General features: G+C 34.3%; 1 protein-coding gene across 2 annotated transcripts; it reads right to left on the reverse strand.

The window, feature by feature from the left end:
• Positions 1 to 1906: 1906 nt before the first annotated feature.
• Positions 1907 to 15292, reverse strand: LOC116778703 (PAS domain-containing serine/threonine-protein kinase). Of its 2 annotated transcripts, none has more exons than XM_061529674.1 (22): positions 15168 to 15292; positions 14857 to 14959; positions 14706 to 14788; positions 14426 to 14580; positions 14059 to 14198; positions 13622 to 13795; positions 13026 to 13145; positions 12101 to 12278; positions 11700 to 11836; positions 11096 to 11324; positions 10136 to 10846; positions 9731 to 9880; positions 8945 to 9093; positions 8434 to 8545; positions 8113 to 8288; positions 7667 to 7807; positions 7036 to 7235; positions 6567 to 6700; positions 6280 to 6417; positions 6011 to 6106; positions 5633 to 5751; positions 1907 to 5226 (listed from the first exon to the last, which is right to left on the reverse strand). In XM_061529674.1, the coding sequence occupies exons 1-22, from the start codon at positions 15197 to 15199 to the stop codon at positions 5074 to 5076; spliced, it is 3630 nt and encodes a 1209-aa protein (XP_061385658.1). In that variant the 5' UTR covers positions 15200 to 15292; the 3' UTR covers positions 1907 to 5073. The 2 variants fall into 2 exon arrangements, with proteins under 2 accessions (XP_061385658.1, XP_061385657.1); XM_061529673.1 differs by having other exon boundaries at positions 8939 to 9093.
• Between the last annotated feature and the right edge of the window lie 2236 nt (positions 15293 to 17528).

The following is a 17528-nucleotide window of genomic DNA, read 5'->3' on the forward strand; positions in this document are numbered from 1 at the left end:
GCGAATACAATGTAGAAGTCGATGCAATGTCCTGACAAAAGGCTTGCGCCGAATGGCACTTGATAACAGAAGCAACCACGAAAATATTTCAAATGTGAGGGTGTCCAGAAATAGATTTATTCGCATCGAAAACGGCCCACGTAGTTCGGACATATGTAACAGACATTCAACATCTAGATGCTTTCTATCACAATGCCTTTTGTCGCTCTTGGGATTACAATCTGGCATGGCTATTCCCACCATCCAATTTAATCCCTAGGGTACTTGCTCACTTAAACCAGGCCAAAGGACTCTATGTTATAATAGCTCCGAAATGGCAAAAGGTGTTTTGGCAATCGGATCTTCAGAACCGAGTCTTCAGAACCGAGCCATATATCTAATTCCAGATCTGAACCGTGTACTTCTAGACACACGAACAGGAACACACCTACCGGAAGTTCAAAAATTACAACTGGGAGCTTGGCTGATTTCGGGTGGCAGGAAATTTTAACAGGATGGACGGAGTCTGAGCAACGGTTGCTTCGGTCAAGCTGGAGAGATTCTACATTGAATACATATAAACCAGCATGAATAAGATGGAAAAAGTGGTGTGATTTAAATTCAGTAGATCATATATTTCCGAACAGAAGTCAAGTAGCGCGGTACCTAGCTCATCTTCATTGTGATATAGGTCTAGCATATAGAACTATTCTTGTTCATAAGTCGGTAATTTCAACTTTTACGCACTTAAATAATAGTATAGATTTATCATCGGATTTCTTAAACATATTCTAAGAGCAATATCAATCTCACGCGAAAAGTCGGCAAAGCCACCTATCTGGAACCCAAAAAAGCTACCAGATTATGTGAGTTCGCACAATCCTAATAAAAATAGCCTTTTCGATGTTTCAAGGCATGCCGCGATACTTCTGTTACTTGCTTCCGGTCATAGAATTCATGATCTCACGCTCTTGCGAATTGATAATCAGAGTTTATTATATGAGGAAGATGATTTGATCTTTTGGCCAGCCTTTGGTTCCAAAACCGACAATGCAAACCATAGGCGATCCGGATGGAGGTTAAAACCGCATCCCATTCAAAGTTTGAACACGAACTTTTGGATTAAAAGAGTATTGTCTCTGAGTTCGGATCGACGAAAAGATTTAAATCACTTATTCATCACACTGAGAGGTGTGGTGAAACCAGCTTCGAGAACAATGATTGGTGGATGGGTAAAGTCACTTTTAAAAGATGCTGATATTGAAGCGTCACCAGGCTCAGTAAGATCAGCCGTGGCTTCCCTTAATTTTATTGAAAGCTTTCCTATAGATCAAATACTAGCAACTAGGAATTGGAAAATGATTCACACCTTGCAAAATTACTACCAGAGGGAATTAATTGATTATAATTCACGTAATTCGAACTCATTACCTATGTCTTTCTCATTATTTCAACCCAGGTCATTGAAATATGTTATAGAAATCAATATTAATTTTTTATATTCACCTTAATCTACTACACATTATAGCGTCAACAATTTCTATAAAACACCAGGAGATAACAAACATATCACTCAAGATGGATTCCGGATATTGATACGAAACAAATAATAGAGAGTTTTACCTTAAATTAAAACTTACCTATTATTTTTTCATCAATATCCGGAATCCAGGTAAAATCTACCTGGTGCATCATGAGTCTTATAATGAAGAATATCCATGAGTTGGGTGTTTTATATAAGTCTCAATATAAAGAAAGTGGCGCCGCCTATACAGAGAGGTACTAAAACTGCTGGCAAAAGGCAGAAAGATGGTCGCTTGACTCAAGATGGATTCCGGATATTGATGAAAAAATAATAGGTAAGTTTTAATTTAAGGTAAAACTCTCTATAATTTTGTTAGGCGATTATAAAATAAAACAATTCATATAATATTAATGTTTTATTACGACAAATAGCCACAACATCCGCCAAGAGCAACGCAACCTGCCGCCCGCCGTAAGGCACTAGTCATTAAACGGACGTGTGACACAAGCCACATTTAACTAAAAATCATAATAAATACTACAAAAATATAGTTTTCACTTTAATAAGCACTGAAGGCGGCACTTATTAAAGTGTTGATTAATTGAACTATTGATTTAATAATATTTCTAAGATGACTCAGTTAGCCTTCACATATTTAGAAGTCTAAATAAATATAACGTGTGAGCTAAGATTACTAAAGCAGTTTTTTGGCTAACTTCTCATAAGTTTTGTAAGGTTTTTAATCTGTATATTATGTGTTAAATCTACGTTGTTAACTACAAAACAATTGTCTTTTTCTAGTGTCCACATTTAATGTTCCCAGTTGTCACCATTTTTAGTAGTACTAACTAAAACAGTGAAATAAAATAATAATAGTAATCAAAATCGGGTTGTATGTTGTGAAATTAGAATAAAAAATATGCATTTAAAAAAAAATGTCTAATCCTAACATACAATAGACGAAGCATTTTATTTTCCATTTGTTTCAAATTCTCGACCGAGTTACAGACAATAATCAAAAATAAGGACATTTTATAAAATTTTGACATATATGTGAAAACAATAAAAAAAATATAATGCTTGTTTGTTATTCCTCTATTTCTCTCGTAAAACGTAGACGATGTATAAAAAAAAATAGCCTCTTAAACTTGCTTCTTGGGAAACTTAAACATAGACACAAATTTTTAAGTAATAAAATAATTCTTAACATAGGGATATATTTGTGGACACAGTCTATACAATAAACATCTACAAACATTGAACCCAACTGATATGTAATATTTACCTCAAGATATCTACAGCTCATATCTCAAAAAAAAAAACAGTTTTGTTTAAATGAAACTAATATTTTTTCGGATAAACTACGCGTGCTTTATTTTTGTAAAAAAACTACATACTCCCGACGTTTTCGTTACTTTTCAGCGACCGTGATCACGGGTAGACGAGATGTGAGTGTATGTCAGTTGGTCCTGTTATACTGTTTATATGCAAGAACCACTTGAAGCCACCCACATTTGAACTACAACCTGCTATACTACCATATGTGAAGGGAGTTACTGACAGAATAGGCAACATTTTGAAGAAGCTTTCCATCAAGACTATTCACAAACCACATAAGAAAGTGAGCCAATTCTTGAGACCTATCAAGAGTAACATTCCTTTGCAACAAGCGGGTGTATACAAACTCGATTGTGACTGTGGCTTGTCATACATTGGACAGACGAAGAGGAGCGTCGGTACTAGGGTTAAAGAACACATCTCAGACATCAAAAACAGGCGCGCGTTGAAGTCAGCAGTGTGTGAACACACAATGGACAAACCAGGCCACTACATTCGGTTTGATAAACCACAAATCCTCGCTAATGTATTAAAAAAAAATGACAATTTCAATAGAGAAGATGGCTGCAATCTATCAAACACCTGGGACCCCCTTCTTAAAAATATAAAATCTCATGTCGGTAACCACACCGCAGGACCTCGAGACACCGTAACCACATTCTGCCGGCATCCACAGCGGTACGCCAGAAAATTAAGAAATCGTTGGCGGTAGATGATAAATAACAGGACCAACTGACATACACTCACATCTCGTCTGCCCGCGATCACGGTCGCTGTAAAGTAACCGAAACGTCGGGAGCATGTAGTTTTTTACAAAAATAAATCACGCGTACTATATCCGAAAAATATTAGTTTCTTTTAAATGAATAAAACTCGCGAAAGTCTTAGATCTTACTATGAAAAACAGTTTTGGTTCTTTTACCTACATAAGAAAATACTAATCCGTAGCACTAATACTGAATGTTCTAATCATAAGAATCTGACTTATTAATTAATTACTTTATATCTACATTAATAACCTACAAGCCGGTGTATTTTGAAGGCATGGCCTAATTCTATTAAAAATTGTAACAGTGGAAGAATAAATTCAGCTATTGTCTTTGACTTATTATACTATTAAGATTGAAGCATACTATTTGGTGCTACTGAAAATGTCCCTATTTAGACCTTATGTGACTGTTGAGATAATTTTTTTTATTAGGTTTGAAGGTGAGCACATACATTTAATCCGGACGAGCCCTGTCATGGCAGTTAAAATATATGCAAAGTCAAGTTTCATATGAAGAATATTATTAATTTAATGGAATGCATGGTGGGAGAGTGCTTTAATCCTAAAATATTACTCAGCTTCCCTTTTATCTTCAAACACAGAGGCAAAACTTCAAATCTCTTTTTGTCATTATATAATCTATGTATGTCACAGAATAGAAAGTTGAAATGACATTGTAAATTTAGTTTTATTGTTCGATACTATATTTAAAAAATGCACAACCATTGTTTAAAAATCTTTATAGTACTGATGTAAGGTCTTGTTAGGTATTTTAATATTTTTCACTGTTATGCTTCTCGCATTCTAGTAACGTCTTCCTAACCTGTAGTGCCTAGACGCTGAGGTACAATTTAAAACGCCTGCAAATTATTACGTGTCGATAATGACGTAATAATACAAAAAATATATTAAAGGTTAAAAACTTGCCTAGCTAAAAGGGCGGAGTTTTAGGAACGAAATTTATTTAAGGTGCCTTTAAGTGAGATTATTGCAAAAAACTTAGGATATTTATGATAATTACATACAAAGCGTTAATTAAAGTAGCTCGGTAATAATTTTTGCGAACTATTAGCATAAAGACTGTTAAAGGCAATATACTACAGTCAAGACACTTGGCACCCTCAATTCCAACACTGACATATATGGCCCATATGTATTGTCATCTCGCTCGCACTCGTTTAAAGTCTATGAGAAGACATCTTCGTAACAATTCATACAATCAATTAGCAGGGACTACATATTTAAGCCAATATAATACATTCAAGACACTTAAAACCCTCAATTCTAACACTGCCGTATATATTGTCGTCTCGCTCGCAATTGTAAAGTCTATGAGAAATATCTTGGTACTAATCCTTGCGATCAGTTATCAACGACCGTTACTATGATACATGCAAGACATTTGACACCCTCAATTCCAACCCCGTCGTATGTATTGTCGTCTCGCTCGCACTTGTAGAGTCTATGAGAAGCTGTCCTGCTCGCACTCATCCCAGCTGTCGCACTCGTACTGGTCACAGTCGTAGTCGATGTCGCAGGCCGCGTGGCCGGTCGCGTCTGAACTTATATCCGTCAATGCCGCCTCCGACACCGGCTTCGAAGATATATCTAGTATCTAAGAAAAAGATTTATATATACATAATTATTAATGAATTATAATAAATAAAAATCTATAACGCATTTATGAACTTCAAGTTGATACCTTCAAAGTAAAAAATTATCAATAAAAAATACATTTTCCTTACTTATGCTGAATTATGTCCACTAATATTAGGAAAATGTATATGACATAAATTTGGCAAATATATTTTTTATTCAAAGAGTAATTAAAATATCGAAAAAATTTATACAAAAGAAAGTTCTTTTGTATCCATTTTTACCATCTCTTTATGTGCTAGCAAAAAATATATAATACTGATAAATATTCTCTGTGACGAGCGTGTGTGCGTGCGCCTAAACATATGAGTGCATATGTATACACAGGTGTCTCTTTGTATGTGTAGGTGTGCGTGTGTTCATACGTCAGCGGACGATCGCAGGCTGTAGTTGTCGGACAGCTGGTGTGCTGGACGGCGCGCGTCTGATTTAGACACCTTCTCCGACCTTCCTGCCGCTTCCGCCTCCGAACGCATCGACCGCTCTGTTGAAATACAGTTTTCTTAGTAATTTATCTCATTCATCCATACTGATGCTATCATTGTTATCGTCATAGAGCTTTATATTGGTAATAATTTTTGTTATAATAACATAAAAGTGAATGTTATATAGGTTATGTACTTGGATAACATTGGTGACTTTAAGTGTAACCTGGTAATTAAAAGATCCTTTCTAACATGTTAAATTATAAGACATATGAATCTCGAAAAATTAGCGTCACTACTAATATGGAAATGTCTCACCTTTAGCGAGAGGATCGGCTAAGGATACGGGAGAGTTACTTCTCGGAGATTCTAGACTGCCGCTGAAATACATCTCGGGATTTGCTTCATGACGATCTAGAAATGATGACAAACTAGCATAATACATGAATCTGGCGTGAAAAATATGGCAAGTGTTGCCATATCGAAATGGAGCTTAACCTAAATGTACGAAACATTAATATATTGAGTGTCTTAATGTTTGGCCTACTTGTCCGGAGCTAGCGAATTATCACAATCCATACACGTACCACAATCCACGATCTCCTGGAAGTTGTATGAGGCGAGATTTACAGGTTGTCGAATCCAGGGGTGTGCCATCAGCTGTGGCACTGTGCAGCGAGCTCCTGGCTCCTTGCAGAGCATGCGACGTAACAGCTGTTCCAGGTCTAACAAACAGAAAATCGATGAGTATTGTTATTATATACATACAAAAATATATTCTGTTTTAAAAAATCGATTTCTTTATGGACAATTTTTTTTTTCTATCCAAAAAAAATTCTATAGCTACTAAGTGCTATCGTCAAACAATGCCTACCCTCTGACACAATCTGAGGAAAGGTGAGAGGTCCCTGAATGGTGTCTTCAATATCCGAGAAAGGGTTCACGAAAAATGTGAGCACGTACAGCGTGATACCCATCGACCACATCTCTAACTCTGGACCCGCGTATCTAGAACATTATGTTTAGTCATTATAAAATGCACAACACACTTTGCATGATTTTGTCACATAAAAGGCAAAAAAGATTTCTCATTTGAGTAATATAAGTGATATCAAATTATGGAACATTTTGTTCCAATCACTATACCAATTATGTAAGCGATATCCTACTAATATTAAAAATACTTTAGTTTATAAGGATTTATGGATTTTTATTGCTGTTTAAAGTTAAATATATGTGGATTTGGATCGTGATACAACTTTCTCGCTAACAGTTAATTAATTATTTATGCTATATTTTTATGGATGAAATTGCATATCATTCTTTAAGTCATTTGCTCTCACTTGTTCCCAGCGAGTACTTCCGGGCTGCAATATTCCGTGGTTCCGTAGAATGTTGAAAACAGAGTATCTTTACTCATGAACGTGGCTGAGCCGAAGTCGATGAGTTTCACGTGAAACTTGTTGTCAATTATGACGTTTTCGTCCTTGATGTCACGATGGAGGATGTTAAGGGAATGAAGATATTCCACCGCCTGGCCTATCTGTAAACAAAAATAATAGCATTAACAGTGACCACAATTAGAGATACGTGAAATTATAGTCGTAGTATGTTAACCAGAGTTCATCTTCAAGTAGCTTTTACATCACGTTATTTCTAAGTAAGATAATAACCATTTAATTGCATCCTTTATTAATTTTTAATCAGAAGCGTAACACCAGGAGGATATACAAACATACTTTATATGCCTATATTTCCAAAGTATTGTCTTTGCAATGTATACAAATAAAGCTATTTTATCAAAACGAGTTAGACCTTCGAAATTATATCTTATAAATGATAATAACATCACTACACTACATTTCAAGATAATAAGACATCAATACCAGGAATATTATTTTTTGTAAGTGAGGAACATGTATAATATTATATATATATATAATATATTTATTCCATGTATTAAAAATAGTCCACCTGTCTGAATATATAACTGACGAGCGGTTCATCCATCCTCGGTCGCCGTTCTATAAACTCAAACAGGTCCATACCGGCTCCATGCTTTTCCATTACCATCTGGAAGTATTTGTCGTTTTCGAACACATCTATGACGGACACCTGGAAAATATAACCTGCGATTAGACTTCAATTCTTTAAACTTCTACTATATTTTGCTCTTAATATTAGTGATAATTTTCGATTTGGATAATACTACAAAATGTAGTTTCAGAGAAGTTACTTGTTTTAATGAGACAGTATTAGTTTGAATCAGCATGAGTTTTCTCATTAGGGATACTCGAAGATTTATAGATTTTAAGCGTTGAAACTATTGTGACTCTTTTCTAGTATGTATAGATAACAAAGGAGTGAGTGAGACAAAATATATAAAATCAAGTACGTGTGAGCGAAACAGCAACACATACTATATTAGGATGAGAGAGGGTCATCAACAGGCTTAGTTCTAGCGGCACCCTCCTCCCGTCAGGAGCGTCGCTCCAGAATGCAGCTCCAACCTTTTCCTTTAAAATGAATTTTGCAACAGCTAGTAATCTATCTGATCTTCGGTACGCCATTTTGACACACCCATAAGCTCCTTTACCTGAAAAATATTAATGATTTGGGTAACATATATGTAGGATTGCCAGCTGTAAATAATTGCAACGTCAGAAGTCATGTGATAGATGTTTCAATTACGATGTCTGTTATGTCAAGAACACAGTAAATGGTACTTAAAATATAGCTACCTATTTGTTTAAGAGTGACGTAATGCTTGGTGTACTCCCCCGCAATTTGTTCTTCGCCACACTGGCTCATCAGAGACACGGATTGATGTCTGCTGCTCGCTGACTTGTTACCCTATATAATAATAAATTCTAATGTCATTAACCTATTTTGTCAATTGGATACTTTTAGGTTTTATTTTATTTAACGCGTGTGTGTATGCTCGAGTTGCCTTCCAATTGAATTTTAAAACAGTAAGCTTGAAACGATTGACATTAAATATAGTACAAATATAACTCAGATGATAATACAATATCATCTGAGTTATACCATAATATATCCGAAATAGCAAACAGCCCTTACAGGTCGTTAGCTGTATAGTAGTTTAAAGTGTAAGTCTATTATTATTCCCAATCTCTTTTATTACGACCAAAGAAATAAAAAAGATAAAAAATTAAATAATATATGTTCAATTGAAAAATATTACAAATTAATTTATGAATTTTATAGAAATAAAATGTTCCGAACCGCGACCAGTGAGTTATCAGCAGTTGACGCCAGCGTGGAGGCGAGGCTGGAGGCGAGTGTTGTATGTCGCGGCTCGTGCGCCCTCACTCCGAGCCACACACACCTCACGATACGACGAGATGACAGCTGCATACTGGACACCGTGTACACTACGTCTGCATTCAAAAATATATTATATTTAATTGGAAATGATTTACGGCCACGACATCGCTGGCATGGACTTCTGAATCGGCTTCAATGTAAAATGTATATTATAGACAAATAAAATTGTATGGTAACCGAAAGGTGGCGCCATCTACTCGTAACTACATAAAACTTCAACTTTTATGACGCGTTCTTATTTTTTTTTATATAAATTTTAAGCTAGGTCTTATTGCATTTGTATACAACGCGACATGGTAACAAACACTTATACAAATATCACGTTCTATAACTCTTTAGTATACTGAATGGAGAGAGCTCTGCACCTTACCATAAGTTCCCCAGCAAACAACATTCATAACCAAATTATCATTCATAAATCGCCACACAACAGTTTGGTTAATGGAACTAATATCTTTCGGATTGCTACGCCTCGTCTGCACTACACATCTCGTCTGCCCGTGATCACGGATGCTACAAAGCAACCGAAAGCTCGGGAGTATGTAGTTTAAAATAATAAAATACGCGCAGTAATCCGAAAAAATATTATTTTCATTAAAAAAGGTTGGTTAATGACTGAATGACTGGCAATACTAGTAACGTAATTCGAAGGTTGTATTATTCATTGATGGCCTTTTGGATCGTACTAACTGAGCTCAGTGCCGTCCTTGTGCCGCACAATGCTGCTGTATGTGCCGTCAGCGCGGCGCCAGTCGTCCAGGTCGCGGCGTGATTGTGCCGGAGTCGAAGTCACGTGGGCGCGGACCAGGCGCTTCGTCATACAAGGAGTCTCTGGCTCGTCTGGGACATGATAAGAGATGATGAGATATGGGACATGTTCTAAGATTGTCACCCGTGTGCGTGCAATTAAAACATATAATTTTGCTTGTTAACACACAGTTGGTAGGAATCATTTTATGATTACGGAACTAATACGAATGGTGACTGTGCGCTTAATATTTGATGCCATTGTATGCTGTGAGTAACAGACCCTCGTAGGTAATTTTGAGTCTCGTAGGTTTCTACGACACGTGTGCTTCTGGTAACATAACTCACCGTCAAACTTCCTCCTGGGTGCGGATTCCGTCTGTGTTTCCAGATCATTGTCATTGCTTAAACTGTCCATGCTCTCGTCATTTCCGTTATGTTTCGGTAAATCCTCAATTTCACAGCCCGGTGGCGGCATTTCGTTGATGGGGGTCAAGAAATCAGCGCTCGTCTCGTTGGAGTCACAAAAATCTAGGGACGCACTGCTTTTGTCCTCTTTGACTTTGATTGTTTTACATTTAGTGAAATCGAACGATAGTCTTAGTGACGTGTCATTTAATCTAGTTCTGGATGAGTTTCCCGTCGGCGTGACCTCCTGGGAGTGTTGGGAGGTGTAATAAATCGAGTCAGATTTCTCATTGACTTTGGGCGACTGCTTTACATTAGCCTGTTCAGATCGAAGGATGTTCTCGGACCTCGATTTGGATATGCTGCTTTGGCAGTAGTTTTCATCGTCTATGGAAATTCCTGACATGCCGGAAGTGACGTCTGGGAGGGCTGATATATCATTCCTCTGCTCCGTCGTGCTTATGCTTGACACCATATCCTGTGTGGGCGTCGGTGTGTGTGTCACCATGCTGTATGACTTGTCGAGGCACAGCGCGCTAGAGGATTTCTCTCTAGTTGTCGATAACATCGACTGTTGTACATTTAGGGATGTGCATGCAGATTTCTGACTTCCGTTGAACGCTCCACACGAGTCCTCACCGGTTTCTGAAGCTGAACAGATAAAAAGAAAATTGTAATATAGCGGTTCCTGGAACATTACACATTTAAAGAGATAATTTAATACCACTGTATTTCATTAATATTAATTTCTGTTCAGTTCATATTATATTTGATTCTTTCAATCTTTTTATTGTTCATATCCTTATAATCTCAGTTGCTTTCTTATGCGAGTGTATTATATTTTAAACATAAAAAAATACCGATAGTCAAATTTTTTGATACTTATAAAGTTAATTTTACCCGAATCATTGTTATCATTGTTGACTGGTGATAGAGTCATATTTCTATTCCTGTCTTGAATCTTCACCAGATCGGATTCCCGACAGAAGTTCTGTATGACATCTTCTATTTGATGACCTATCACCTCTGACTGTGCTTTGCCGAAGGTCAACATGGCAAAGTGTTGGTTGCATGCTGTTATCACTCCGCTCTCGTCGACAACAAGAAGTCCGCTTACGTTATATGTTATCTGATATGCAAAACAATAAAATATAAAGCTAATACATATGACATTATTTATACGGCACGCACTTAAGATGGTATATTGAATAAATAAGGTTATCTGTAGTGGAAATTTCAGCTTTTGTAAACCTTGATATCATTCAAGGAAAGGCTATTTATGATAATCGAATATAAACAGATATTCTTTTAGGTCAAAATAAATCATTTTTACATGACATCATAGAGAAATGGCTAAGTTTATTCTTACTGCGTACAGAAGATTATTTACCATTACTAGCCTAGTCTGTAATGAACATTTTTAAATCATGTTTAACGTAGAAAAGACTGAAATATAGTTAGTAACGAGTTAGTGTAATATTATATGAAAATATTCAAGACTCACCCTGACATTCACTATAAATACAGGCTTCTCTTTATTAGCAGGTTTGTCTTTTGTCTTCAACGACGACCACGTGTTTTCCACATGGGCCTTTGATATCCAAAGACACAGTGGGAATGAGCCACCGTCAAGGGTCCTACCTGGAAACGAAATACGTTTTATTTATATATATCATCATTGTAAGCATTATTGAAATACTATCACAAAAAAATGTTATAGTAGACATGGGATACATATATAAATAACATCAAGGTCTCTAAAAATATCTGCTTCTATATTTGCATAGTCCTTTGCTCAATTAGTTTTTTTGTGAAAAAAGAAATGTATAGGAGGTCCCAAAAATAAGACTTTCAGATAAGTATATGGAAACTCCAAGCTCTCATATAGTTCAAACAATGTATTACCTGTGGCCTTCTGCTTTGAAACACTCTTAGACATGGGAACGTCATGTGGAAGATGTATGGAAGGTATCAAAGATGAGACCGGGAGGCCTATGAGCTTGTCCGATGATTCAGCTTGGAACAACAAAGCTCCATCTTCTCCCTCGCAGGATGTTATTATACCATCTCCGTCTATAGTCAGCTGGAAGAATAGCAAATTATACAGACATTAAGATATGTTAGGAGATATTGAGATAACATATATTATATAGATAATTAAAGAACAAATTTATTGTGATAATATAATATATAAACATAGACTTTGTATACATTATGTATATGTACTGTACTACCGGTTTTAGTAGTGTGTACACCGTACATGCCGCAAATTGTTGTATATCCTATCCATAAAACAATTAAAACAACTTTTCTAACACATCCCTCAATACTTTATATTTTATTTCATCCATAATTTGGTAAAATTGATAATAGTGTTATATACTGATATATTTTCGAAGAACCATCTCTTGCGCCGCCCTCCAGGGAATATTAGCCTAAGCCGTGCAACTCGCTGTTCATTCGCCATACAAGTACATCACGTCACTCCTCGAGTTTGCAGAAAATATTTATATGCGAGGGTAAAAACCTATGCATATCTTTGAAAAACAGTGCTTCTAGCGTCCCTGTCTGTTAAAAAAATCATTAAAATTGTCATTGTTGATGGAAAAGGGACTATTTGGTTTTGCCATTATGCCGTCCTAAATTTTTGTGGATATTCTGTTTTGATATTTTTCTGAGCGCAAGTGAATAAAATGTAATTATTTAAGTAGTGATACTAAGTCTCTGCGCATGCCTTTGAGTGCCTTCAGTCACTAATAAACATTTGCCTAGTAGGCATTATTGCTAAAAAAGATGTTATATGAAGAATGAAATGAAAACTATTATTTACCACAACATTTTTACAGATAATAGGCTCAGCAACCACCAGACAGGGACCATCACTGTCTAATTGTCGTATCCAGAGAGACACTTGAACTGAACTGCCGTCCTTCGTCAGCAATTCTACAACCTACAAAAATTCATCATGGAAATTAAAAATGCTTACCCATTGCATTAACTAAATTAAACTAATATTTTCGGATTACTACGATTTGTATTATCATTTTTAAAAAACTACATACTTCCGACGGTTCGGTTACTTTGAATTATGATCTCGTCTGCCCGTGATCACTGTTGCTGCAATGTAAGCGAAACGTCGGGAGTACGTAGTTTTAAAAATAATAAAACAACGCGTAGTAATCCGAAAATATCAGTTTCATTTAAATTAATACTCACTAAAAGCTTAGATCTCATCAATACATGAATTACCTCAGTAAAAACTATTTTATTGCCATGGTTTAGAACCGAATTAAAAATATCACCTAAATTTGTTCTTATTGTAAAAAATGGTCAAGAAATTAAATTGTTATTCACAAAGCAGGTTAGCCATTTTATAATAAATACATCATTCAATAATTTTTAAATTAAATAACTTAACTAAATTACCTTGCCACTTAACAAAATCATTGTACCATCTTCCGAGATATCACCATCTTCTGCCTCATGAATGCTAAAAGCCTTGCTATTCCTCTTCCTCAGAAGATCTGAGAATCTTAGGTCACATAATTCCCCGGAAGAGTAACCCAGTAGAGAGCAAGCCTTGTTGTTTACAATGAGAATCTAAAAATTAAATAAATTTAAGAGGCCCATATAATTTTTATATAAGGCTGCAAGAGCTACAATATAGAACTGTTTTTTAAGCATTTAAAATAACAAATATGTATATTTTTTTTATATGTTTGTTAATTAAATATGAATTATATATAACAGACAAAAAGTTCTTTTTTATTAATTTTCACAATAATGATTAGACAATAAGTGTTAGAACTTGTGACATGTAACTTATTTATTTGGAATTAATTATAGTTAAAACTTATTTAAACCTTTGAAGTGTTTGGTTCAATGGTGAAGACTGCTTTACTATGGTTGATAGATTGCTGCAATCTGTCCATCTGCGTAGGCGTGGATGCTGCATCTCCAGTTGCCAAGGAGCTATTGAAACGCAATCCATTTGGCCCATCAACTAAGGAGGATCAAATCATTAATAAGTATGGATATATTAATTTTAATTTTGTTTTCATGAACATTACTGTTAAAACGAACTAACAAATGATAGTCCCTAGAAAAACTAATTTTTGTTTATAAAATATAAAACATTTCATTCAAGGACAATCTTCAAGTGAATTATTTCCTTAACTTCATTACAATACAATTGATTTCTTCTTGTTCACCAAAAACAAAAATATTTACCTCTAACTAAATCCACAGCTGGCTTTGCTTTCGTTGGAGTCTCAAGATCCATTCTTAAAGGCCTTAGTTTTCTACTTAATCTTGGAAAGCTTTGATTTCCTTCAAAAGAACAATTCCCCCAGGCATTGCAAACATTTGGATGAGCTTTGACTGTCCTAATACCGGAAAGTAATCATTTCAGAGTGGTTTCTTTTGTAAGAAAAGTTTTTTTTTTGTCTTTTAAAAGTTATGTACAGATTTTTCATTAATTGAGTTAACAAACATTAATAACCATAATTACCTGCATTCTTTATCAATGCTTAAGGGTTTATCGGGCGTTGAATACAATTTACCAACATTGGATACCAAATCAAGCTTCTGTTTCTGTAAATCACAATAATCAAATGGAACTGTTGACAAAATCCATTTAAAATTAAAATAGTAAAACTTACAGGCTTAGGCGTCAAATTCAGATGTTCTGGAGAATAAACATCCACAAATCTTCGTAGTCTCGGTTTTATGGGTGTAAAACCCAATGAATCTGTAGCAGCGATTCTAGGTCGTTAAAAATATATTGTTAGAATAGTTTTCACCTTACACATAAATAATACACTCATTTTTGAAGAGCAAAAACATTAAAACGCCAAGTTTATCATTTATTTACATCCTTCAGAGTTATTTTTAAAAGAAAATCAATAACGAACAGCGCGCAAGTTCAAAATAAGTTTGATACTATCGTTTGAATTCGAAAATCTTAACGTACCTATTTAAGTTCAGTACTCTAGCAGATTCCATAATTTCTAAAACTTTCTGTTGAATAACTTTTTATTCTCTTAGTTTGAATTATTAATTTTTCAGTCTCAAGGAAGAAGGGATTTAAATTTTCAAACAAAAGAGGTTGGTAAACCGAAATCAGCTGTCACTGTTATCAAATATAGCTTGTCTATTATAGATTGTATATTAAAACAAACAATATATATTTTAAATAATCTTTCTAGGAAATATTGAAACAATATAATATACATATATTTTTTGGAAAAAATCTTTTATCAGTACATTAAAAATGTATAGTGCCATCTTTACGTCACAATACTTACTAACTGTTTTTACTTTTTAAATGTGGCAAAAGAGGTCACTGCCATAACTTCCACAGTCTGCTATTAAAAAGCCATAGGAGCTTTAAATAGTAAAAGTAGGATGTACTATTCATGTATTTATAAGATTTAATTATAAAATGTATATTGTTATAGTATTATATCACTGCTCAGGAGTTTTGAAATTTATTTTGCTAAAGAATTGTTATACTAAATGTTGCCTATCACGGACAAAGTAATTTGTAAGTTTCTATATATTTATTGTACCACAACTGTATTTCCATAAATAGGTATGGAATAATATCAAATTATTATATGGGAAATACTTGAATGTATATAAATTTTAAAAATACATAAAATGAAAAAAAGCAAAAATCAATTCCAAAGGGAGCGTTGGAATCCAATATCTTTTTCCTATTCTAATTTTTTTTGGGTAAATACAATACATTTTATATTTCTGTTAGTATTTGGATCGTACATTTTCTAACGATAACCTCACTATATCAAGAGTACCCTTTTTGGTTTACAATGTGGCATTTAAATGAAAATTTTAATTTCATCAAATTTGTTGATTGACATATTAAATAAAACCGGACAATATTACGTTATTACTCTTACGACTTCCTTACGTTATCTCTTTCTTGGGTATTGGTATTTCCTTATCACTATAAATTAGTATATTTAAGGCTTTAAGGCACTTGCTGACCTTTAATTATATTTGAAAATTAAAGTCAGAAACTGTAATACGACAATATAATCTTAAGATTCATTTCTGTATCAAATTTCATATATTTAATTTTAACAGAATAAGAGAAACTCTGTATTGTTGTTCATTGTATAGATTATAGAATTTTTTTTTTTCATAAATATTAATAACACATATGTATGGAACATTTAAGACTTCCGTAAATAATTGCTTTTACAAAACTGAATAGGAAGACAATTTCCTCTATGTTCAAGAATATTCCATAACGTATATAAAATAATGAATTCATTTATTACGAGTGTGTTCCGGTTATTGTTTACTTTCAAAACCCAAGGTCCTTCATAGTCCTTTCGATTTACCCCACCCAGATGTAAGTGGACCTAATTACACTGTCTACGTAGCGCCATTGTAAACTAAATTTTATGATGCTCTACATAAGGTTGTAATTAATGTCGACAAACTAAATGTTAATTCTACATTTTGTTCTGTTCTATAAATAATCGTAATTAATATGATTGAAGCTGTCTAGAGACATTGGTATCAATTTTGAGGCGGTACTGTACACGGATACAGCTATTTTGTTGCAAAGTTTTCAGTATGTTTTAATTTTTTTTACGTCATAGCCAAGTATTGAGTATTTGCTAAAAAATCTGAAATAGTCATAACTAGATTTTGTCTTTAATTACTTAATTAGTATTCGAGATAGTTATTTGTAGGAATAACAAACAAAACTTTATCTTAATCTCAGCGTTGATGTGACGAGTAACAAATACAGTTTACGGTTCTCAGAAAGATAATATTATAAATTAGATTTTACCTGCGATTTCGCTTATTCGATTAATGTTAGAGAGAACTTCGATGGCTTCATAGTTTTAGACTTTTATCTGACAAAAGTCTCTCGTGTTATTATTTCTCTAAAGATAAGTAGAGTTTTATCTTAAACGTTTTACAGTTTCATACAGACACCTACACACAAAATATCTAAAAAATATTCAAGCTTTTCATAATAATTGGATGTAATTTACTATAGGTATATGGTAAATAAAAAGAGATATAAATATATATACAAGGTCTCGTATTTTTGAACTTTGAAGGTGGGCTACACAGAAGTTGTAAATTATACCTAGGTACTTGCTTTAGAATGTTCTATATTTTGAGTTGGTCTTAAGCGGTCTGAAAGGTCTCTCAATTCCTAGCTAGACCATTGTTTTATACAATGTCCTTTTTGGCACCATAAAAAAATAGTAAAAAAAGTTTAAAAATTCCTTAATATCTGTCACCTCATCAGTATCCTAGTAGTTATTATTATCTAATCATAACAATG

Source organism: Danaus plexippus, chromosome 6 (assembly GCF_018135715.1).
Source record: "Danaus plexippus chromosome 6, MEX_DaPlex, whole genome shotgun sequence".
Classification (NCBI taxonomy): Eukaryota; Metazoa; Arthropoda; class Insecta; order Lepidoptera; family Nymphalidae; genus Danaus; species Danaus plexippus.